The sequence below is a fragment of the Ambystoma mexicanum genome, chromosome 1q (genome assembly GCF_040938575.1).
Source record: "Ambystoma mexicanum isolate Mex_15411 chromosome 1q, UKY_AmexF1_1, whole genome shotgun sequence".
NCBI lineage: Eukaryota > Metazoa > Chordata > Amphibia > Caudata > Ambystomatidae > Ambystoma > Ambystoma mexicanum.
Window position 1 is genome coordinate 1409613556 of NC_090922.1, and position 26437 is coordinate 1409639992.

Here is a 26437-nt window from a genome sequence, read left to right on the forward strand (position 1 = left end):
AATGCTTATTTAAAACTGACCGTTAAAAAAAATATTTTACTAGAAAACCTTAAGTGTGAGTGTTATTTGGATACTTGTATTGGTGAATTTCAATGCTACACCTCACATTTACCCCTCTTGAGATAAGTCTGGCTGCTCAGGCACACTAACAACTTGTGTAGTATAGACCTATACCAATAGGTGGATTACCTACTACCAAGAAGACAAGGGTTGTGTAGTCTCCCCCGGGGGTTACTACATCAATTCTTGCTCAACAATAACCTCTCACCCTGCGGTGAGCATAGCCTGCCCTCGGCCCACATTACCACAAAAGGCAAAGGATGTGTACTGTAAGGCTGTCTCACTTACACTTTGAGTAACAATGCTGATCTAATAGAGTGGGCCTGAGTAGACAGTTTAGCCACGTCTCACCCTTGTACTCCTGCAGAAAATCATTTTGTCACAATCATGGTTCTGTGAATGTAGTTTTATAAATCTAAATTGAAACCATAAATCAAGATAAACCAATGCATAGTAAAGAGTCAGAAAGACAGGTTGGGTGGATATAAAAACTCAGAACAATGTATTCTATTGTATTATTGTAGTGCAGCTGTGGTCTGTACCAGCTGGTATGCTAAAATGTGGGTGTTAAGGAGAATTCTCTAAATTTTGCTCATTCCTCTCTACCTTAGAGACCCCCAGCTCATTTGCTTAACTTTGGGACTTTGTACTTTTAATTCTAATTGTTTGTGTTTGTTCCTTTTTGGTTATGGAGTCTAAACAACTCCATAGGCATCATCTTTTACAATTGTCACAAAGCACCTTCAGTGCAGTGACCCGGGGAAGTCTGTCAGATTTCCCCAGGTTTAAATACCTTCTCTGGGATCAACTACTGTTTCCCAGAGCAGTGGAGTGAAATTGACTTCTTTTAGTCCTGTAAAATTCTAGACCCAGCACACCCTATCTTACATAGTGTGCTGGAGGGGTTACTTAGTGTCCCCTATGTCTAGTTACTCATGTAGCATTCACATGTTACCCTTTCCTCTCAGAATGGCTGGTGTCAGTGGTATTGCAATGAACTACCATGATTTACCCCGACCGCGAACTGTTCGCAGCTCCGGTAACATTAAATCGTGGGAGCCATGTTTTTCAAATTAGCGCTAAGCCTCCTTTGTTAAAATGATCCCTGGTCTTCTTTTTTCGCCATTTCTTTGTGGAAAGGTCCTACTCTAGTTTCTCTCTGCGCGCCAAACCAGGTTTGCTCTCTTTGTTCATTTGCCTTTGGCGGGCTTCAGGAGTGAAACCTGCCACTGGCCCCAGAGTGGCTGGGGTAGGCAGGAAGTGAGGGAGGTGCCCAAAACTCCCTGTGCTTAGCCTCCTAGGAGACCCAAATGCACTCTGTGATGATTGGCTGGCTGTCCGGCAAGGACAGCCAAACTGCTGGGTGAGTGGCAGCTAGGCTGGAATGAATGGGAAAGAACTGAATAAAAGGGCGAGTCTCTTGGCTTGGAAGGCAGAGTCGACCACTGGACGAAGGAACCGAAGAAGAGCTTGAAGAGGACGGCTGCTGCAACTCCTGGACCGTTGGTTTGCCCGGTGAAGCCCTGCTGCAGGTCCGAATTGCCGAGTTCGCATCGACAGAGAAGCCCTACAAGGCTGACTTCTCCCTTTTTGAGTTGGTAGGACCAATCGACTCCCAACTAAGCCACCTGGACACCCATCTCTGAGCTGGTTGCATTTCCTCAGAGTGCTGCAGGAAAGCGTAGAGCCACGGAGAGGGGCACCAGGTTGTGTGTGTTGCTTGTAAGCTTGCCAATTGAGTGCAGGACCTCAGATGTGAGGAAAGACCACCTTGACAGCCAGGAACCGCGCTTATTGCTATTTGCTGTACCTCAAGGAACTGAAAAGCGAAACAGCCACTGAACGTAAAGTTTACCGGTTGCCAGCTTTGACGGTGCCAATACAGTGAGGGAGTTCCCCGACGTCTGCCCTCTGGTCCCCACGACTGAGGCAAAGGAACAGTGAGATCTGCAGAGCTGTACAGGAACAGAAATTTTCAGCTGCATATTTTTCTTCTTTACTAAGGTACTGTAAAACTAGCCTATGAGAATTTACCGCTTACTGTGGAAGTGCTTGTAACTTCTGCAACTAACAAGTCTAATCAGCTTGTGGCCCTACATTTGGTTCCTCTTCTTATCAAAGACTCCTAAAACCTTGTGAAAATACTTTTCCATTTACTTACCTGAAGTGCTGCACCCTATACAAAGACTTTTGCCCATTGACTTTGGCTTAGTCTATGGAATTGAATGACTATTCTCTTGCTATCTGAAAGTATTTGCCCTGCTTAAGGATGTTTGTAATTTCTTGTGCTCTGATAACCTTTGTCTTTTACAAATATTGAGAGTTTTCTGTATGCCAACAGTAAGGTATTAATGTCCCCAGCACCCTGGTTGTGTCTGTGGGCCATCCCAAAAGGGCCTTGTCTGATCCAGAAACAGAGTGTACAGTATTGAAGTATATTTGTGTGTTACTATCCTATTGCTCCCTTCTAAAGGAGGCTTTATAACTGACTGATAAATTATTGTTTATGGAAGAAACCTTGAGTGTAAGCATTTATTTGACAACCTGTAACTGTGAATCTTTGTGTAACTCCACTACAGCTAACATTTCCCCTCTTGAGATAAGCCTGGCTGCTCAACACGCTACCAAAACTGTGTATTACAAGCTTATACCAAAGATTGGGTTGCCTATACCTGCCGTCATAGTTGTTTGTAGTGTTCCAGGAGGGTACTGCATTCAAACTTTGCTTAACAGTGGGACCCTACTAAAATAATTGTTCCCTGCTGAAAAACGACCATTAAAGGATAGTTCCGGGACTTTTTTTTTATTGTCCCTACGGTTCGGGCATGTGTTTTTAAGCATAAATCGGTAGATCGTAGAAAACTTTCCTATGGACCTTACCCGACTTTTCGTCCATTAACGCACTCGAAATCAGCCGCCATTTTCTGATAATCCTATCATTTCCCCCCATCGACCTGGCTCACCTGCTTTTGCGGCACTAAATCAAATCCCCCGCCCCTGAGCCTGACATCAGCAGACGCGTACCGCCCATTTCCCAACGCCAAAGCACGTTTCGTGTCAAGAATCGCTGCGCCTCAGCTAATGAAGTGTCGCCATGGAAATGGCAGGACGCCTCTTTCCTCAATAAGTATAAACACACCGTTTCACAACACACAGCAGCAGATTTTCGATTCCATTACTCTCTCTGTGTTACTTTGAGTATTCTGTGACTCGTTTCTGTGCTCTGGTCAGCTACCTTCGCCGATTCTAGGCCTTGTGAACACCTGTACCATCTCTGTAAATTATTTTACTTTCTTTACCACACAATGGCTACAATAATGCCGTATATGTACGAGCCCGTGTACACTGAGCAAGAACTGCTGGAAAGGCAAGCACGCGAAAACTATGGGGATTCGGACGGCAGTTGGGAGGACCAGTCAACGGATGAAGAGCCTGGACCATGTCGCATGGACGGCGTCTCCACCTGGTGCACGTGCAATCGGTGCGAGCTAATGCCAACTGAGGAGGAGAACTGCTGCTGCCGTGAAAATTCCGGGTGCTTGGCCTACATTTCGGAAGGCGAGCCAAGTCCGCAATGCATCACCGAGCTGCCAGAGTTCAGGGAAGCCTGCCTCTCACGGACCGTGTTGAGGATGATGATGGTGCTTATGCACGAACTTCGCGGCACTGTTCGCGTAATCCGAGTAACGAGTAAGTATACTCTAGTTGTGATGTCAGTGATGCCACTACTATGTCATGGTCGTCTCCCACATATAAAATTACATCTACATATCATTCGAATGCATGTAAATTGGTTCCATATTGTGCATTTTCTAGATAGAATTTTTTTCAAAGCAGAATGACATTTTTTACCTGAATCGACAGTGATAAGAAAGTTTTGTCATTTTAATACAGTTTGCATCTTTCATTTTCACAGGTGGTACAGGCTGATGGCCTATCGTTGCTTCACTTGGTGGCTTCACGGGAGGCTCGGACACCGCGTTCGGAGAGTAATACCTGCCTGTGCGGTACTTGCCATTAGACAACATTTCCCCAGCGACAGTGGACAATAGCGCGGATTTTCCCTGGATGTGCTGCAACCGGAACTTTACAATGTGTAATGTTTATTATTTATGTTCAATTGAAATTAAGATCTAAAATAAAACCCAACATATATTTTAACAATGGTTGTTTTGATTTTTTAAATGAATCTAGTGTGTCTCCATTGAATAGTCTTCCTGTGCTTTGTCTTGTCACACCACATGTCTCCGGCCAGCATCCTCCCTCACGCTGGCCGCCCACCTTCAATCCACATAACTGTTGAACCCATATGCAGCAGACATACATATGTTATTTTGCGGGTTGGCATCAAGCCTCCCGGCCTTGCCTCCTCCCCCAAAAATACTTACCACACCACTTTGTTCAAGCGTTGGCAATAAAAGGAAGGCCGTTGGATTTTATTGATACAAAACATGGTTATAGGTAAATAATCCATATGGTTGATCATAATAAATCATCCTTTTGGGCACCGGGGACAGAGATGACCCCCTCTGGCCCGTGCCGCCTTGCCACCACAGGCCAGCCTGCTGCTGACTAACTGCCTAGGCATCCAGGGTCTCCAGGGTGAACTGCACCCATATATTCTCCTGGGAGGGTGAGGTATTTATAAACTCACCCCCCTGCCTTCCATGTACTAGATCCTGCAGCCTGCCTCTTACATGCAGTTAGATGGCCTCTCCTTGGTGAGGCCCTGCGGCAAACGAGTCTTGTCTGCACGACCACCGCCCCAATCCACCCCCCCCCCCCCCCCGCCCTATCAAAGGCAGTTCGCACCGGGGTACTTGTGCTGGCAAGTGGAGCTGTCAGGGAGCGATAAAGGCCAAGAGGTGCCAAAGAGCATGTACACTTCAAAGTGGTCTATAGAGCATGGGTTGTTGTTCCCATGTCTACCTCCAGACCCCGTGTCTCCTGCCAAGCATCCCCCCTCACGCTGGACGGCCCCCTGCAATCCACATAAGTGTGTCTCCATTCACGAGTCTTCCTGTGTCTTGTCTGCACGACCACCGCCCCAATCCACCCCCCCGCCCTATCAAAGGCAGTTCGCACCGGGGTACTTGTGCTGGCAAGTGGAGCTGTCAGGGAGCGATAAAGGCCAAGAGGAGCCAAAGACCATGTACACTTCAAAGTGGTCTATAGAGCATGGGTTGTTGTTCCCATGTCTACCTTCAGACCCTGTGTCTCCTGCCAAGCATCCCCCCTCACGCTGGACGGCCCCCTGCAAACCGCATAATGCCACGACATATACACGTCATTCATTCACAAACACACCCCTGTTTCGAATTCTTTATAACCCACTTCATATTTCTAATGAGAACTTCTTTGCGCTTTGCTAGTCAACCCGTGAAGGTGCTGGTTATCTGCTCTTCGTCTCTGTGAACTTCCGTGACCACTTCGAGGAAACTCGTCAGTTTGCAACCTGTGAACTGCTCCCTGTTCTACGACAAGAAACTACTCTGATCCCTGCATCTAACTGTTTGTTCGTCAAGGTAAGGCCATGTACCATAATCATTTTGCGTCCAATTTCTTTTCGTTCAAGACAGTACATGCAAGGAACTAGTCACATGTTCTGAGTTTAGTCAAATTATCTTTCTATTTTTTTTAAAGTTATTCAAATACTTATCCGCATGTGAATAACGTGTATAGTTCCAAGAACCAAAACGAACCTTGCATTGAACCTTTTGTCATTTAATTTTTTAACACATTGGTATTCATAGAGAATTGTTAATCTTTACTTTTCAGAACTTTCCACAATGCCTGCCTGTTCCATTGGCGGTTGCCCTTTGAAGACCCATAATAAATCTGAAGGTACTATAATGCATGTTTTCCCTAAGACAATAGATCAGATAAGAGAATGGGTCCGATATTGCGGATATCCACCGTCTGAGCTTGAAAGTAGAGTCCTAGAAGTCTTTGCGGACAAGAGGGGTGATCGATACCGCATCTGCAGCAGGCACTTTAGCTCAGACATGTACTCCACATCATTGCTAATAAAGAAGAACACACCGCGAGCGAGGCGAAAATTGCTCTCAACCGCTATTCCCACTCTATTCGTCCACATCCCTCCACTGGTGAGTCAAGTTTACGTATTTATCTCTCGGCCTTGCGGTAGTGTGTAGCATTAGCTAACAATAATTTCCCCATTTATGTATCCACTCAATATGAAGGCGGAAGATTCTCCATCCGTGTCGTTATTGCAGTCATCAGCCACTTCAAGCGCCTATCGGGTAATCTTACTTGGCTATTCTGCCACTGACTTGTTTTAGGCATGTAAATCAATAGTTTTAATTTATCGTGTAATTATTTTACCTAATGGTACACCCTTGTACTCATCCTCTAGTCTTTGTTTTCAGTTATAATTATTGTTATCCAAAATAATGCAAGTACTGTCTTTCAGGGAGATGCTGAGGAGTCCAACGTATTGACGACAACCGTTGATGTCGCTCAGATGCTTGAGGTACGTTTCCGGACAGTTCCATCGATGGAGATCATCAGATCTTGCATTCTTGTAGCGTGATTGTTACACACAATGTTTCTTTCGTTTTTAGCCATTGATATGTCCTTCTGTCGTCGCCCTCCTATGTGTCTTCTTTTTTCAATATTGTGTTCATTACTAATGAAAGTCCTATGTTTCAGGGAGTCGATGGAGCATTAGTCCAAGAAGAAGGGGGAGCATGCAGTTACGGGTCGGCGCAACAGCTTGCAGAAGTGTGCACCGCAGTTACATCGTCCCTTGATGTTCTTATGCATTTCGAGGTATGGATACTGACAGTTCGATCAAGCGAAATCATATGACGTGATTACATCCGCTATACTTCCTTCTTTATTAACGCAAGTACTATGTTTCAGGGAGATGACGGAGCTTCTTCTACAAGAACATCACCCCTAGTAGTTGATGCAGATCTCTGGGTGGTGACACTTCCAACGATCGAGCAAATCGAATCATATTTACATATCCATTATTTATTTTAGACAACTGATCATTTGTGCAGGTCTATTTAGATGAGCCGTTGACGCCTGCACAAAGTTTATGTTCTTTTTAACAAAATAGAAAACCATACTAATGCAATTACTGTGTTTCAGGGAGTTACTGAAGCATCATCTTCAATAATATCATCAATGGAAGTCTATGAGAAGCCCGAGGTATGGATCTTGACAGTTCCATCTAACTAGATCAACAATGCGTGAATAATTGTCATTTGAATGTTCTACACAAAGCGTTCATTCGTGTTTTGCTATTGAGATGTACGTGGGTATTGGTCCCCAAGTACATTTTGTGTTTTCAATATTATTATACATACTAATGAAAGTTCTATGTTTCAGGGAGTCGATGGAGCGTCAGTGCGTGATGGATGTGCTTATCATGAAAATATAGTCGTTGCAGCGCAAGAGGAAGTGGAGACATGCACACACGAGTCGGAGCAACAGCGTCCTGATGTTGAAGTTCGAGGCAAGAAAGTTTCAAAGAAAAGAAAGCAAAAGAAGGTTAGTGTCCTGGTCACTATATTATGTTGTTTTTCACTGTTAATAGTTCAATACTGTAAGTTGTGTTTAAACTGAACATCCCTTTTCCAATCTGTCCTCTAGTTGCGAGTGGGTGTACGAACTAGATCTACACAGACAGTGAAGCGAACGAGAGATGTTGCTTGTCAAACCTTTTGGCAGGGACTTGAGACTGGAGATGCCTCGTGCCAATGGGAAGAATATGAAGTGATTGACAACGGAGCTATACCACCACCAGCCATTGATAGTGAATGTCCTCCTGGTAGTTCGGATGCAGTCGGAGATCAATTTACAGAATCCACACCCGCAAAAACTAAGACCGCGAGAAAGTTGAAGAAATTGTTTTATTCACCCATCGCCGGAGAAGGAACAGATGTTGCAATGGAAGAGAATGAAGTGGACGACAATGAAACACCATCAATATCACTGAACATAGCGGAAGACGATATCAGAGATTCTACCTTTCATGTGAGTGACATGTCCTCAACGTTACAGGCCGAACCAGCTGGGATGCAGAGTGACAGTATAAGGAAAGAGGCCAAATTCATTGTATTCGATAGTTGTTTGATTGATATTATTATTAGGATGAAATGTGGGCATTCGGTTGGTGGGGAAGTATGTGGGGAGCCATTGATTAATGTGACTCGTGCAATTCGAGGCACTAACCTTAAAATACATGCCACCTGTACAAAATATCATCCTTTCTCATGGTCTGCACAACCCATGCTGGGGCAACTGCCAGCAGGCAATCTACTTTGTGCAGCGGCTGCACTTTTTAGTGGTTCAAGTTTTAAAAAGTTAGTCTTTCTTTCAGTTTGTGGGAATCCATTTCATTGCGAAAACTCAGTTCTACAAATACCAAACCGATTATCTATTTCCAGCCATTAGCGAAGCTTGGAGAATGGAAAAAATGTCTATTGATAGTACATTCGCGGGCAAACGGTTCAGGCTAGCCGGTGATGGACAGTGCGACAGCCCAGGATTTTCAGCCAAGTACTGCACCTACCACTTTCAGGACATGGAAAGTAAGAAAATTGTGAGTTCGGTTGTCGTGCAGGTGTCACAAAGTACATCCTCGGTGGCCATGGAGAAAGTTAGCTTTGTAGCATCATTGCAAGAACTACAATCGCGGGGAATGGTGATCGACCTGATAGCCACGGACAGACACGTTTCAATTGCCAAGACAATGAGAGAAGAGTACAAAAATATAAATCACCAATTTGACGTTTGGCATCTTGCAAAAACAATCAATAAAAAAATGTCGGCTGCAGGTAAAAAAAAAGAATTGCAAGGTATTTCACAGTGGTCCAAGTCAATCAGCAACCATCTTTGGTGGAGCTCAAAAACATGTGGAGGGTCGTTGGAAATTCTACTGGAAAAATGGCGGTCAGTAATGCTACACTGTAGCAACGTTCACCGCTGGACCACAAACCAACATTTCCACAATTGTGAACATGGCCATTTGTCCACAGAGGAGGCAGGAAGAATAAGTGGTTGATTCCTTCATCACCCACTCACAAAGCCATTGAAAAGATTGTATTTGATAAAACTATAACAAGAGATTTGAGGGGACTCACGGAATTCTGCCACACAGGAGATTTGGAGGTGTTCCACAATATGTGCCTAAAGTACAGGCCAAAACGATTGCATTTTGGCATGGAGGGCATGATAAATCGGACTCTTCTAGCGGTCTTGGCACATAACCATAATGTTGGCCGTCAACAAAGTAGGACGACCGGCACTTTAGGGACGCTTCGCTACAATAAGGCCTTCACTAAAAGAAGTAAACAATGGGTGATCAAACCAGTGTTTGAGGATATGCAATATGAGTTTATTGAGAGACTTATTGTTGATGTCCTAGATAGGCACATACATGGAGTTGTGAACGAACCTGTGCAGGGGACAACTGCATTGCCACCCAACATTGCCTCTGTTCCATGTCCACCTAAAGCAGAGCTCATTGAGAAATACACATCACGGTTTAAATGATTGTAATTTGATTGTCTGTTCTCTCGAGTCTCCTCATGTCGCAGGCCCATTGAATATGTGTAGCTATGTATTGTGTAAATAAAAGTGATTGCTCAGTGTACATGCAATGTGTCTCTCCACCCTTGTTCATTTGCGCATTAAATTAAACCAAACAGTAATATAAATCATTTTTCAAAAAATATAGAATGTCTCCGTATTTATGGTTCGCTGGGGCTGCAAATGCACGCAGACAAAATGCAAAGATGGAGTGTAAATTTCAAGTCCTGTGAGATGGCCTTACACTGAATGTAGCTAACTAGGAATGTGTGCTCGTTCAAAGTGAAGGTCAGCTGCTTTGATTTTTTGCTCGGGTGCCGGAATGGCCCACGACTCAGTATAAGGTTCTATTGTTATTTGACCTTGACAGGCCGGGACCATCCCGAAAGACTTCTTTTTGGGGGTGTGGGGCAATAACGTAAGAAACGATAATGAATATAATTTCAGAAACGAAAGCCATTTAATGTTCGTTCATTAGAAGAAATAACGTCGGCATAGAAGGAGTGGTAATTCGGGGCTGCCCTACGCACAGACACAATGGAAACTGAAAATATAATGTAAATAACTCTTTAGATGAGTTTATACCGCAATTTAATTACTATACAGTAGCTTTAAAGACGGGTTAAGTTGTACTTGTTCGTTCTATGTGGCATATTGTTTTGTACCGCGCACTATCTTGAGGAGAACCATCTCCTTTTACGGAAGCACCTCAAAACCTTCCTCTTTGCTTCTGCTTTCTCTCTCCCTCTCCCCTGCTACAACTGGTCCACTGTCTGCGACCTCGGTCCTGGGCCCTTCCACTCTCCACCTGCACTGCCTCCCTGTCAACCCCTGCACTGGGGGACTGTCTCAGTATCCTACAGCCCCCCCTTGACGTATAATACCCAGTTGCACTGTCCTAGCTATGAAATAATTTCCCGACCTAATATATAAAATGAATAATTTTAATAAAGATCTGATGGTGAGACTAATTTCATTTTTTATGTTTTTAAAACAGGTACATCCTTCATTATTGTATGTGTCACGAGTACCAGACACCGGCGGATGGCTTTTTCAACCGCCAGTTGCTTCTCCGCGTGAACAACGTTACCACCCTGACCATTTTATGGGACGATCGCCAAGTACAAGTATGCCCTTACGCGGTACTAACGGCTAGATGCAACATACAGACCGTTGTGGTGGCCTAGTGCCTCGTTGTTGGAACAGCCATGCGATTATCAGTGCGACCGAAGAGCTTATTTTATCGTAAACCAACACCCTGTGTACTGCACACGAACATCGCTTGCCTCAAGACGAACGATTTTGGATCGAGAGCAAAGAAAAATACAAATCGCTGAATATTCTCTAAACATTTGATGTCCAATAAATGTACTTTGCCAAATGTACAATCTTGCCGTTTGCTTTTAAACCACAGTTTCATATTCCGAATTGTGGCGCTGTATTGTGAGATGATCTAAGACCCTGTGTACAGCAAAGGAACATCGCGTGCCTCAAAACGAACTTTTTGGAACGTGAGCAAATAAAAATGAAAATCGCTGAATATTCTCTAAACATTTGATGTCAAATAAATGTACTTTACCAAATTTACAATCTTGAGGTTTGATTTAAAAGTACAGTTTCATATTCCCAATTGTGGCGCGCTGTGTTGTGAGCTGATCTGTGTTGATTTCCGGGTTCTGTGTGGAGTCGCGTAGAAGACACCTGGGTGCGTTTGCCTACGCAGCACAGTCATGTCACGGATAGAGGCGGGGAATATGAATGTTTTGATAAAGTCTGTTTCAGGGGCGGGGGATTTGATTTAGTGCCGCAAAAGCAGGTGAGCCAGGTCGATGGGGGGGAAATGATAGGATTATCAGAAAATGGCGGCTGATTTCGAGTGCGTTAATGGACGAAAAGTCGGGTAAGGTCCATAGGAAAGTTTTCTACGATCTACCGATTTATGCTTAAAAACACATGGCCGAACCGTAGGGACAAAAAAAAAAAAAGTCCCGGAACTATCCTTTAATGGCGGCTTTCAACCTACATGTTGTATCTGCCATCATAACGTTCTTGCAAATAGATTTGTTTTTGTAATACTTTTTTCAAACACTGAACAGCTGTACAGACTTGTGCTATTGTGCTTGATAACGTACATTTTGCGAGTTTTTACATCTCGCGGAACAAGATTTGGGGATTCCTACCTTTCTTCTTATCCACCTGGCCCAACCAGAATGTATTTAATTGGTTATCAAATTAGGTTAAAACTGCCTTAGCCAAGCAAACTGACTACTCCCTGCATTTGTTTAGAATAAATTGCTTTTATCTTTTGTTTCTGATCTTAGTTCAAACTGCATCAAGTCGGATGGGCTGCTCCAGTTTGCAAAGAAGTTGGAGTACGGTCTGCAAAGCAGACCCGGGCTCCAGTTAAAACTCCTGTCCCTCTCCCAGAACCTGCTTGATCGTGACCCCATGATGGCTCAAGAGGCCTTGCACCTTCTCCAGGGAATGTGCACCGTGATCAGCGACAAGTGGGACTCTGCTAAAGCCTTTGCTGATCATGTTAGTATCATGTAAATTTAAACATTTGGTCTCTGATGAGCAGTCACATAGTCGACAAGAGGAAAAATGACTGTGCTACGATGTGGCAGAGAATCCACTGTTGGTAAATGACGAGCTTTAAGAGCAGACACTGGTGGCAAATGACCAGTTCCAAGAGGAGGAAATGATGGTGCTTCCAAGCCACAATGTGGAGCTAAGACATTGGAATGGTTTATCTTCTTTAAATTGAGGTTTCTATGTGTCAACGTGCCATTTGCCCAGGCTGTAACTTCTGTTTCAAGCTCTGCTGAAGTGCCATGAGACAAGGTTGAACATTTAAAAAACACTGTAGGGATTGGCCTGTGGAAAAGGTTTATTACATGCTCTTTTGTGAAAGTTTGTTCTTGTTGATTGCCATTCTCATGCCTCACCCAACGTCCGCGGACATTGCACTACCAGGCATTGATTTGGCACAGGATTCGAACGGAAACCCTATATTTTCACAAATTAAAAATGTACATATAGGCAGAGTTCTGTATAGACCCTGTACTCGGGTTGAGAAAGTGTTAGCTAAAAGGAGGATATTTGGCACAAAATCGGTGTATACCCTCTTACTGTTATGGGTCACTAACCTTTGGATCTCCAGATGTTTTGGACTACATCTCCCATCAGCCATAGCAGGATAGTCAACGGGGGTGGAGGGGGAAGCAGTGATGGGACTCCTAGTCCTAAGTACCTGGAGAGTCACAGGTTGTAGAGCTCTGTCGGATCTGAGCATGATTGTAAAGCTGCTGCTAATGAGGGGTTCATAAGCTAAGTGGAGATCCTGCGAGGTAAACGAATCGCACTGAATTCTTACAGATCTCTGAAATGAATGATGATTTTCCTCGTACAAAAACCCTATGGTGGGAACCAAATCCTCTCTGAGCATTACTATTCTAAAATCTTGATTCTTTCTGGACTGGAGCGCTTCCGTGCACAATGTTTAGCTATGATAACCATGGGTTGCTTTCAGACCGTTTATTGTATTATTCTTCTTATCTTTCGCTTGAATTTAAATATACCTCCTGACAGGATCTTGCAGAGAGGACACAAAAAGGAGAACAATTTGCCTAATGGGGAGAACGTTTACGTTCTTCCAACCTTACCTGTTGATTTTGCAATATTATGTTGATTTTAATCTGTCCTATTAACATATAAGGTTTGAAACTACATTCCTAACTGCTCCACTGGGTTGAACTTTAAACAAAGTATTTAAACATGGCATTGTTTAAAATTTGCCAGTAAAAGTATATGCATTGATAAGCGAGTGTATTTGGTGAAATACTTAATTGCCCTTAAATGCCCTCTTTTATACTATCTGAAAAATGTCAGGGTAGAAAGACTGCATATGGTACTAGCAGTGCAGTTGCTCAGCTTGTTTTATATCCAGGCTCTTTTCACTCAAAGCTAGGACCCTTTTGTGCCTCCATCCCTTCCCATGCCCCTCCTTCTGAACATGACCTACCTTTGTATGTGCCAGATATGCTGACAATAATTGTGGCCACTCATTTTGAAACTTATGCAGCAATGCACCCAGGTGGTCCCTGGGTCAGACATGATGCTCTGGCCTGACACTCCTTTCGTGTAAGGGGGCAGCCATGATTCCCCACATGCTGCCCACGGTATCAGTGACTCCTTGCCTTGGTTAGGGCAGGGAGTGTTAGAATGTCCTGTTGTGTGGCAATGGTGGACCGGTGACCTTGAAGCAGATACCTGCTTCACGGTTACCACTTCCCCTGGCCCCACCAGCACTGCGATCACGCTCCTTCTTCCCTCCAGCCCCCTTTTTCTTCTACCCTTACCACCCTCAACAAATCCCCTGCACCACACACAGAGTGCAACCATCACCGTTTCTCTCCCCATTACCTGTGTCTCTAGCCCCCTTTCTCTCCTCTCAACTTCCCCCCTCCCACCTTTTTACTTGTGCCATCCTTAACACATCTCCCATCCGAAGTTCTGCTAGGATGTGCCAAGATTCACAAAAGATTCTGGCTTGTTTTGTTTTTATAAGCCCACCCCTGTGCTTTGGGAGTCCAGACGGCCCCTTTTCTCTGTGCCCCTCCCCTTCACACTTTTGCACGCCCATTTCCTTGGGCCTAAGAGCCAGGCCAGACAACACTGGTTTGGCCCTGCACTTTCTGTGAGATCACTGGCTCCAGATACACACAGACATACTCACTTTTTAGTACTCTCATGGTTTTGCAACTGTACTTGTTTCAGTATTTAAATTTAAACTTACAGGCACTGTATGCACAATAAAATGGTTATTGTGCCATCTCAGCCTTTTATGTTGCTTCCCCTCCCCTCACCTCTCAAAAATCAATATTGCCTCTGTTTATTAAGGTTGTTTAAACCACCTATTTTTACAGGAAAGATCTTGTTCTGAACTTGCCATGTTTTTGCCTTTTAATGGCAGGCATCTTAAGATGTACTCATTAGTGCCCTTGAAATTTTTCTTTGTATTTGTAAGTGATATGTCTCTTAATGCAGGATAGCGGTATGAATACAGTGCCACTTGCGTTTCTGTTTACATGCCTTGTCTTTGTGCAACCCTATGCTGTTCACACAGATAATGTTGATTACTGGGGTACATTCAGCATGTCCATTTCCACACAGACTATTAGGACCTATGTACATGGCTACAACTTCATATTCAATCCGAACATATGTTTGCAACCAAAGGAGTAAACTGAAGGACTTTCAATTCTGGTGGTTAGTGCCTCGCCAGTCTGTGTTTCTGTAGCCATGAACTTCTGCTGATCCTGTGTGAACTACTTGCATGAGTATCCATTGATGACTGTTGTCGAAGAGATGAGGTTCCTTGGTTGTCACTGAGCAAAGGATTTTGGTAAACTAACAATAGACAATGACTATGGGACAGGGAGGGTTAAAGTGTTGAGTAAGGGCTATTCTGGTTCAAATCTCTGCTCTGGAAATGGGAGGTACATTAAGCTTTGTTGCTCTCGTTTTGGTGGCCAAAGTACATTGCTAGTATGCGTGGGTTTAGGTAAGAACCAGTATCACCCAGGCGCTGGGTTAGTAAAATAGTTAGCTGTTTCGTTTGCTTGAATTATCAACCAATAAATGCGAAGTCTTGTCACTTGTTTGTCGTCGTTTAATTTACACACTAAAAGCCGACGCATGTTTCGACCCAATAGGATCTTTTTCAAGGTGTGTATGATATGCGCGTGAGGATTGTGTTGTAGGGGAGCTCTAGATTTCGAAAGATTGGCGTGACTGCTCATCTTCACGCAGAGGCCCTACAGGCCTTCTAGGTGTTAATGGACAAGAGCCCTTATCTGGAGCTCACCTACAACACAATCCTCCCACGCATATCATACATGCCTTGAAAACGACAGTTGTCTGGTCAAAACACGTGTTGGCTTTTAGTGAGTGAATTAAACAACTGCAAAAAACAAGTGACAAGTCTTCACATTTATTGGTTGATAATGCAAGCAAACCAAACAGCTAACTAGTTTACTGACCCAGCGCCTGGGTAATGCTGGTTCTTACCCAAACCCATTCTTACCTCACCGAGTCTCCTAAGAACCCTTTTCCAGAAACAGGATAGACTATTAATAGTCATGATCAGCACAGTGATCTATACATTCAAGTGCTCTACCCACATTGTACATTGCTTGTATGCTTAGTGCCTATTACCCACTAGCATTTGCGAGGCAATGTGGTACGGCCAGGTTCCCTGTTGACTTGCACCTCTGCAAATAGCGACACCCCATGTTCTGGAAGCCACAATCAAGAATGGGGCTCCTCTTCCCCCTAGATCTCAGAATGTCCATTTTGAGGGATTTCATCTACTAAGCCAGAGGGGGATTGTGAATGTCTGTGGTGAAATGCCAGGATCTTCTGTTGCATAGTTCCAATGAATACAGTATCTGATTAGGGACACAGTGCATGGCAGGTTGTATTCAACCAGCTACACTTGGACACACGTGATGAGGGGATTGTGTTCCTTTTTCCTGATCTTGCTGTGATTCTGCTTTAATTTTATTGGCATTCTCACCCATTTAATTAAGCATACTTGCCAAATGTAATTTTAAATATTTCAGTGTATTTTCTACTACTGGGACATATGTTTCTTCATTCAGCTCATTTCACATTTGTTGATGGGAATACCACCAGGCCAGTGTCAAAGGGTGCACTTTCGGCCAGTGATCAAGTAAACTTTCATTGGTAATGATTGGTGTCTTTCAACATTTTCTTTTCTGTTCCTTGCCTGTTTCTCGTTGTTCATAACGCCGATCACAACTTTGTTTTATTTTGCCAAAACTTTTGTACAAGACATTGATAAGCAAGCAAAGGGAGACACCTCTTTATGCTCTGCGAAGAAATAATGCCATGGATAATTAAGTTGCCAGACAATGTTTGTGACATGAGTATGCCACCCAACATGGTGATCAGCACAGTCCCACAGACAGTTATCCAGTGACTGTATAGATGTGGCATTTTTCTTTGAAGAGTGATTATTTCTGACTAGCAAATACAATGACTTCTTCATCCCGTGAGACCCATGCAGCTTTTTTACCTGATTTGTATGCCATGCTATATTGCAATAGGTATATTGCAATATAGCATGGTCATCGAAGTGTGACTTCTTGTTTGGCCAAGTGATACGTCTTCTGTTACCAATTCGTGTGTTGCTATTAGAATGCCTTTGAAATGAAAGGGAAAACTTTGTGTTTAGAGGTAAGCATCCTTTTTGTGTAGAACTGTTTCAACATAGAATAACCTTTTAGCGAGTGTAGAAAATGCACCAGACTTGGAGGGTTTCTAGCAATGACTCGATTTCAGCACAGTATGTACCTGTTTTCTGATGCAGGACTGAATGGGTAGTGTAGTATGTTTTCCACTGAAGCCTCAATGAGAAAAGATTCTTTGTATGCTAAATTGTGTGCCTGGCTTTGTTGAGGGAAGAGGAGATAGGGATAATGAGCAGATTTGCCATGAATGCAATTATGTTACATCAACTAATTTGCTTGCTTATTCTAGAGAATGAAAAAAGACCACACTCCTCGATCTTGTGTACTGAAAAAAAAAATGTTCTAAAAATGTACCAGATGCCATTGCTGATCTTCCCTAAACGTATGCCATCCACAACACATGTTATATCAGGGTAGTGTGGGGGACACCTATTTAAATAGAAGACTTCAGAAATGCTTGCATAACAAACCTCTACATCATTGGTCAGCAATCCCCAGAGATCTGGTTTGCCCTAGGGTAGCCTGGCTACTCCAATCTGAAAGTGTTCCCTAGAGGATTCCAGTAAAGGAATAGTTGTGTTCAACTAGGTTAGATAACCATCCACCCCTCTCGGCCCATTGGAACAAATAATGTTTTTTTGTTTTTATAAAGGCGTACCAAAATGTGTGACTGTGAACGTAAAATGATCATATTTTAGGGTTATTAGATCCATGGATCACTGATTATCACTGCACCAAAATTCACCACTTGACTGTTACAGTTTTATATGTGAAAGATGGGGACCAAGACGTATTACATTGCCCTGCTGAAAAATGCAAACCAACGTATTAGTGTACTGAAGAATTACATTGGTTGTTTTGTATGTGTTCATCAGATTTCCACTGGTTTTCTTCATTTCACGCTGAAGCCCCCCCACACCTCTTGCAACATATACAGAAGCACAAAGCGAGTAGCTCTTCTCCTTTCCCACTGATGGAAAGAGCTACAACAATCATAGCAACGTTATCTTCATGGGATTGTAAGTTTTACTCCCAAAACCCTGGTTTAGGCCTCGTTACCCGTGGGACATGATGTATGTTGGATATCTATTTTTGTGTATTTCAAAATAATAATTATTGGTGGTTCTTTTTGAAGGCAAGTGACTGTACTCAGGAAGTTGCTTCAGTGGGAATAAAACCTCAGTCAAGTGTATTTGGTGTTGTAAGTGTCGAGTTAGCAAATGCATTCTGAGGACCATTTATTTCGTACCACATTCCAGACAATCTATTCAACATGTAGTAACTGGAATCAAATAATTTAGACGTGCAATGTTTAAAGTAAAAAGGCAATATGTCAAGAATAACAACATTTTGGTGCTTGGACTGGGAACACTTGTATAAACAATCGGCTACATGAAGTAAATTCTTTTTATATTGTGCGTCTAAAGGGCTTTTTAAAAGAGCACTACATATATGCTTTCATGTGAATGTATTTTAACCTGTTGGAACTTGTTTTATTCCTAAAATGAGATCCTAAATGCAATGATTTCTTTGGGGCAGAAATGCTTGTTCTTGAAAAATGTATATTTGCTTTTTAACAAACACTTGCAACATAATGTGTTTGAAAAAGTGGAATTTCCTAGTGGCGCAGTCTCCTGCATTCCAGTGATGACCTTATTATCTTGCATCCAGAAAGTTGTCTTCCTTGCATCAGTTTTTCTTCTTATTAGAGTTGTTTGCTGAACGTGTTGGACTTTTCAAAACAGGAGAAGATAATGCAGCTGTACATGTTAAATCTAAGTGACTTTATTTTTATTTTTTAAGAGAAACGCAACAGGCTTATCTTTCTGCATACATCCAAACAAATGCTGTCTTATCCTCATTGCAACCAATACAAAAGCAAAGTGTTTTCAGTAGCTTTTCTATTTGCTCTTGCATGTATGTACATGTTATAACATATGTCATAAAAGCCAAAGCATAAACTTGTATAAATGCTGCCTGGAAATTAAGTTATTATTTTTCCTAGAAGGAGAATTCATCAGAAATATTCTTTAGTTCCCCTTACAGAAGCATTGCGACAAAAACTGCAACAAACAAGTTAATGTGTGTGCAATTAAATTGACTAGAGTTAAGCTGATTGGGCGTTTAGTAACGCATGCACAACTGACAGAGTAGTGGGATTGTAATAGAAAAGGCAACCTTTGAGTAAAAGAAGAGGTTTGTTCTAATGGGGAAGCGTTATTTTCCTGGGAGATGCTGCCTGGTATTTCTGCCTGCAATTAATAATCTTAATCTCTCTGGGTTTAATCAATTTTGCAAACGTGCAACACAAAAAAGTAGGGAGCAAATTCTGCAAGCTCTCCTTTTACGTTTTTACAGAAGAGCTGCTGAAAGCATTTGGTTTCAAAGTTGGCAAATATGTTGGATTAACTGTCACAGGAAATTACATCTATTATGAAGAGTAATAGGAACTTTCACAGGGAGTTACGAGCATAAACTCTCAAGGAGACTGAATTAGATCAAATCTAATTGGACATTAATCAGAAACTCTAACAATATAAATCAAAGCTAGAGACCAACATGTAGTGAAAAATCAGGAGGGAGAAAAAAAACATCAGTGATGAAATATATACTCGGATGAATAAACATCAAAATCAAGAATTTCTACAGACGAGTGTTTTTCATAATTTCATAATGTGGGGTCGGGGGGAGGAGGGGTTCTTCAGTCATTAGTTATTTCAAATGAAATTACTATCTTATTCTGTGGAAATGTCAAGTACAAGCACCAAAACAGCATTAAATTGTCTGTTATGTTAAACCCTTAAGGCAGGTTACAGAAAGTGACGTGCAACTGAAGATGCAGATTATGTCAATTAATGAACTTTGTTGTGAATAGGACCACTAAACGATGAAGTTAATAAGAACTGAATATATCCTTCGTAGGCGTTTCATCTAAAATCTTTGTTCAATTAGCTACCTGAAATACATATTTATACCACAACGTTATAGATTTAGCCTGAGGTGCATTAAACCTATGATTGGCTATTTCCCTAAATTAGTTTCAGAAGAGATAGTTTTATCACATAAACATTATCCATTTGGGTGATTTGTTTAACTTGCTGATAAGGAGGACAAAGAGCACTGGTGTTTTATGGATAAGCTGCTATTAACATCAAGCATTTCGACTTCCTACCGATGGGCCTACCTATGAACTGATGTAAATCCTGAACTTAAATGATACCGTTTTAGAGCAAGCAGAAGAGTATGTGTGGATCAATAAATTATATTCAACTTCATTAACCCTACAACTCCCTTATTCTACATTTTGCACATCATTCACATGCATCCAACTTCTCCTCCAGGATAGCCAGTAGTTTTGGCCACTAATAAGCATTTTACAACCACTAGGGTAGGTACCTAGTTTTTTTGTATGAAGGGCTGTAGTAAATAATGTATGTGAAAGATGTAACTTTGAAATTTTAGGAGAAATGGAATTAGAAAATAGTTTCATTTTTACCGTTGACATTGTCTCTATCCAGCATCAGTAGCGCACAGTTCTGGTTGAATGTTTGCTATTACAGGATGCTGACATTGGGGCCGCCAATGAATTCTCATTTGTTTTGAACATTTTTTTTGTACAGCCTTCAGGCACTTCTATGAGGGTTACCATGACTCCCTCTTATGCAAACACCTTCATGTGAAACCTTCATTGGAGCATACAGTGTCTTCCTGCATCAGCACTCTACTTACAAAGTAGGTGCAGGTATACTGTTGATATATTTGGCCGATGGCATGTTCATGAAGGTGCGCTGCATGAAGTTCTCTTCTGTTTGGATGGCGTTGCTGACGGCATTCAATTGACCAGTAAAATAGGGACACAGAGTGTAGACTATTTGGATGTTCATGTTAATCTGGTTAGTGACAAGTTGTAGTCTAACTTGCTTAGGAAGATGACCTGCAGAATAACCTTCCTCATAGATTATATTTTCACTCACCAACATCTTTACAAGATAGATATCACTGAGCTGGCCCCAGGGAACAGTAGTGTGCTTTATCCTTTGAAGGTTAAGGAGGAAGGTAAAAACTGGTCAATTAATAGTTGGTTCCCCAACACTACCTTGGGGAGGAAGGATGGGGGAACTCTCAGCGCCAACTTGTCCTTAGCAAAGATAGTTTACATGAAAGTGCCTGGAGTTTGCCCACGTTGTTAGCCGACGTGATGGCAACAAGTAGGCTGTCTTCCAGGAAAAAAACCTAAATGGGCTAAAGGGCATTGGCATGAACGGTGTTCCCATTAGAAAGATTAGCACTAAATTCAAGCCAGCACCACAAAAGGTGTCTGGGGGTGTAGGTGGGGAGGTGGGGGGGGGATATTTTGGTCCTTTCAAGAATTGAATGACTGACCAAAAGCACTGTAAAATAAGAACTTTGGGCTCATTTAAAAAAGGGAGAGTGCTGCTAGGTACCCTTTGGCCGTAGCCACCTAAAGTCATTGACTTGAGGTGCAATACGATAGCGAGTACTGCAGTGATGTTGCATGATAATGTATCCAAATCCTTTGCTCTGCACCAGCTGCAACATTTCTCCCATCTGCAATGCTGCGGAATGAGCTTTCATTTCTGGTCTTTTAGCCGAGAGCAACACATCCATGATGTCTTCTAGGAGGTCCCAATCTCTGTACCTCATCCTCTCAGTAGCCATTTGGAGAGATTGAGAGTGTGGACATTCAGGTGAAGGACTAGACGACCTCCTTGTGAGAGCATGTCTTCTCTTTGGAAGACATCAAGGGGAGCTGATGGCCAAGTCCACAAGGTCCAGGTACCACGTTCTCCCGGCCCAGTCTAGGCCTCTTGGGATCATAGTTATGCCAAACCTCATGATGACAGGAATTGGTGAGAATGCATAATGCAGTGGAAAGCCTGAGTCCGCTATGAATGTGTCTTCTGTGCTCCTTTTTGGCATAGGTTCCCAGAACAGAATAGCTTACACTTGTTGGGAGTTGGATGCAAATAGATCTTCTTGAGGGGTGCTCCAGAGGATGATGTGGTAGGCCTCAAAGATCTTCTGTAATCCTCCAAGAAGTGAAATTCGATGATAATCGCCCTTGAAGGATGTAAAAATTTCCAAAACGGATTCCCGTTAATCGGAAGATGAAACTGTGGAGCTTGAGGCTCGATTTGACCGAAAAATAAAGAGTAAACTCTTTGGAAAAAGGCAACACGCACTAAAAGCTCGAGAGCTAAAGCACGAGGACTCCCAACACTTGAACGTGTAGTAAAAATCTGAAGATGGCTGCCAGAGGAGGGACTTAGGTAGAGGGCAGTCATTGGCTGGGGGCAGTATGACCCAGAGACCAGTGATTGGTTATTAGTAGAAAGACAGTTCAGAAACGAAACTGAATAAGATTTTTTCTTTTACCGAGGATTTCCAGTCTGACGGGGAATATTCATGAGCATGTGAATCCATGCCAGACCCATGCTGGAGAACAGTTACAGGTAAGTAACTTGTTCCGTCTTAATCATCGACTTTGAGGTACGGTTCCAAGAAGTGTCAGGATTGCGGGTAAAAAATGTCAGTCACTGACCCGCACTGTATCTGTGGTGCCTCGAAGTGGACCACGACACCTCTAACTGTTTGAAATGCCAGTACATGACTGCAAAAGCTTTGAGGGAACTGAAGGGGAAGCTTAAGGTAGGAAAAACCTTAAAGAATCTCTTACCCAATCTGTGAAACTTTCGACCGAGGAGTCAGGAGGAGACTCTCCTCGGAGGAAGAAGGCCAAACGATCGAAGTCGAGGAGTGGCTCACACCACACTTCTTCATCCTCAAAGAAATCTAGGCAGCACCGTAGGTTGTCTTTGTCGTCAGACGTTTCCCCCCGAGAGGGTTGCTTGCCCTACATAGAAGTCCCCTCTGGCCGAGTGGGAGGGCTTCAGGGCTGAAATCCTAAAGATTTTTATAAAACAAAAAAGCCATGCTCCTACCGAGCCTTCGAGAGAAGTCGGAAAGGAAAGGTCTCATCCGAAATCCTGCATGCCCTCGAGCCCGGGAAAAAGGCCTGATCCGCATCATGAGCCTGCAAGGGATCGTTTCGATGTAAAATCGAAGGATCATACGAGACGCGCATAAAAAGTCGAGGTTGTCAAAGCCATCGACACCTTCGCCCGGCAATCCCTCGACGTTGAAGCCTTTGACGCCAGCCATGCCACATTTGCCAACTGTGCCGTCAGTGCCGTGCGCCCCTCCTAAGTCGGCGCTGTTAAAGCAAGCATCGACGACTTTGATGATGTCGAAGCCAATTATGACAAAACCAGACATAGTGTAAGCTCCACTTCCTAAAAAGGATTCCTTTAAATCTCTTCGATATTTGAAAAGAAGTGGTCTGAGGATGAAGAAGCCCCATTTGGTTTACAGTACGGTACTCCCAATGTACCAGAGAGTTTTATTTCTGTAGAGTCCAGAATGAAGGACCTGTATGACAACTTGCAAACAGCAAGTGGGTTAGGAACCTCGCCCGAACCTGAATTTGGAAAGCCAGAGGGCGGGGAGCATGCAGGTGCTTCCCTCAGGCAGCTCATGGCTAAAGTGGTGGAATACACGGGCTGGAGTAGGCCTCCATTGCCTTATGAGCAGGATGATCTCATCTGACATTCTGGACAAGGGTCCACAATCTGATCCTATTTTGCCTTCCCATATGGCACTGCAGAAAAGGGTGGCTAGGAATTGGAGGCTCCGGAGTCCAATATGGCAGTTGATAAAATACTGCCCCTCCATTAGTGCCCCCCCCCCCGCACTCCCCGACTACCTGTCAAAACACCCCACTCCAGAGAGTCTGGTGGTGCAGGTAGCTACTGTTACTTCCAAACAAGTGGCGTACTCTACCATCCCTCCTGATAGGGACGACAAACGCATAGATGGATGGGCGAGGTCAGTATTTTCTGCAGGGAGCATGGCGCTAAAATCTTCCAACTCCACTTGTGCCCTTGCAAAGTTTTTGTATACTCTATGGGATTGTATTTCCATGGCAGCAGAGCACATTTCCGAAGGGGATGAAAGGGACGGCTTCTTAGCTATTGTTAGGGATGCCAAAGATGCTATATGCGAGTCCCTTTAATCAGATTTAGATTCTGCATTTAGCATCGGCAGATCCGTGGCTACGAGCACCGTTCTGCGCAGATTTGCGTGGTTGAGAAAGTTGGGTTTTTCACCTGATGTGCAATCTAGACTTCTCAACATGCCTTTTGACGGGCCTCACCTTTTTGGCAACAAGCCTTGAGAAGTTGCTGACCTCAAAACGGGCAGCCAAATCTTTAGGTGCTGCTATAAGGCAAACTCAGCCGTTTTCAACCTTGGAGGGGTAGATCTTTTTGCTACTACTCCTCAGATGAAAGGGCGAGAGGAATGGCCAGTCAGAGGCCAGAGAAGATTTCCTCGTGGTGGATGAAGTAGAAGTGACCACTGCATCTGCCGCTGCAAAACCACTTTGAGGTCTTGAGTCACAGTTCACCAGTGGGGGGCAGACGGTCTCAGCATCTAGAAGAATGGTGAGACATTACTTTGGATGCTTGGGCTCTAGAAACCGTATCTCACGGTTACTGTCTTCCAAAGTGGCTTGTTTGGAGGTCTTTTTATAAAAGGAACTGCTCTTTGAGGATTCCGGATCCGCTCCTTCTGCAGGAAATGTTAACCCTACTAGAGAAAGGTGCTACAGAACCAGTGCCTGTAGTGGACAGGAACACGTGTTGGTACTCCCCATATTTTTTGATACTCAAGAAGGACGGAGGACTGAGACCCCTCTTGGACTTGAGAAACTTGAACAAGTTCCTCAGGAAGGACAAGTTCAAGATGGTGACACTTTCTCAGATCTTTCAGGCCGTCCAACTCCAGGATTAGTTGGTGTCATTAGGCCTTCAGGATACTTATTTTGATGTGCCAATCCATCTCGAGCACAGAAAATACCTGAGATTCGCAGTTGGCGGTTCTCATTATCAATTTCAAGTTCTGCCATTCGGGCAGACCTACGCCCTGATGGCGGTAGTGGCAGCGAATCTCAGGAGAGGAGGGGATTCATGTCTACCCCTACCTGGACGATTGGCTGATCATGGCGCGTTCTCCTGAACAAGCCCTGGATCATGTCAACATCAACTGCCACTCTCTTCACAGACTGGGCTTGTCCCTCAATTACAAGAAGTCCCATATGACACCTTCCCAAAAGCTCCAGTACAGCGCAGCTGTGCTAGATACATTCTTGGGGAAAGAGCTTGCCACCCGAGGTGAGGGTTGGAGACATTCTTCAGATGGTGACCAAATTTCAGAATGTCCACAGTCTACCGGCCTTCGATTTTCTGAGGTTGCTCGGCCTCATGGCAACCTGCATTTTTCTGGTGGCAGAGGCCCGCCTGAGAATGAGATCCCTTCAATGGGCTCTAAGAACTCAATGGTCCCAGTCCTCAGGAAAGATGTTGGACCAAATTCAGCTTCCACCAAGGGTTTCAGGATCTTCTTTGGTGGGCCTGCAAGGACAATATTCTGAAGGGAGAACCCTTTTGGCAACCATAGCTGGAGATTACAGTAGTAACCGATGCCTCACTCACGGGGTGGGGAGCCCATACCAATGATCTGACAGTCAGCGGTCGTTGGTGTCCATCAGAGTCGAAAATACATATCAATCTTTTGGAGCTGAGGGCAATCAGACTAGTGCTTTCTGCCCTCTGTCTGGGGAAAGAATGTCCTGATGATGACGGACAACGCAGTGGCCATGCATTTGCTCAACAAGAGAGGAAATGTAGGGTCACGACCAGTGTGCACAGAGGCGATGCAGCTCTGGTACTGGGCAATTCAGGAAGGAATCTCCCTATCGGCAGTACACCTAGCTGGGGAGGAGAAAAATGCGGCGGACTCTGAGTAGGCAGAGCACGGTCTCCCACGAGTGGGAACTAGCTCAGGAAGTCCTTCAAGAGATCTTCACCCTTTAGGGAACCCCTCAAGTAGATCTGTTCGCGACCAAGGGAATTCCCTCCGAGAGGAGCTCTAGGAGACGCGCACATAGTGGACTGGGAGTTTCCACGTCATTCCTCATATGATCGGAAGGTTCGGAAAACGCATGATCCTAATTGCCCCAGATTGGGCCAGGAGGACGTGTTACCCAGTCCTTCTGGACATGTCCATCTATCCTCTGATGGGTCTTCCACAAAGAGAGACACATTTCTCTCTCTTTCTTTCTCTCTCTTTCTTTCTCTCTCTCTCTTTCTCTCTTTCCTTCTTTCTCTTTCTTTCTCTTTCTTTCTCTTTCTTTCTCTTTCTTTCTCTTTCTTTCTCCTTCTTTCTCTTTCTTTCTCTTTGTCTCTTTCTTTTTCTCTCTTTCAGAGAGACGTTGTACCATCATGCTTGGTTTCTGAACTGGGACCTCCCGGATGATGTAATGGAGGTGTTGCTTTTGGCCAGAAGGCCAGCAACAAAGTCTTTGTACTGGTGCCATTGGAATAAATTCTGCAACTGGTGCAGGAAAAGAATGTAGATCCTTTTCTATGTAAAACACTAGATGTTTTATCCTTTCT

The 26437-nt window shown here is 43.6% G+C and overlaps 1 protein-coding gene across 1 annotated transcript in view; it reads left to right on the forward strand.

Moving 5' to 3' along the window:
- LRRC41 (leucine rich repeat containing 41) overlaps positions 1-12540 on the forward strand; it is a 201166-nt gene extending 188626 nt beyond the window's left edge. Inside the window, exon 10 of the mRNA XM_069642280.1 lies at positions 11946-12540. Within this exon, the coding sequence (XP_069498381.1) occupies positions 11946-12177 (232 nt within the window). The 3' untranslated portion in view covers positions 12178-12540. The remainder of the gene's footprint in view (positions 1-11945) is intronic.
- The last annotated feature ends 13897 nt before the right edge of the window (positions 12541-26437 follow it).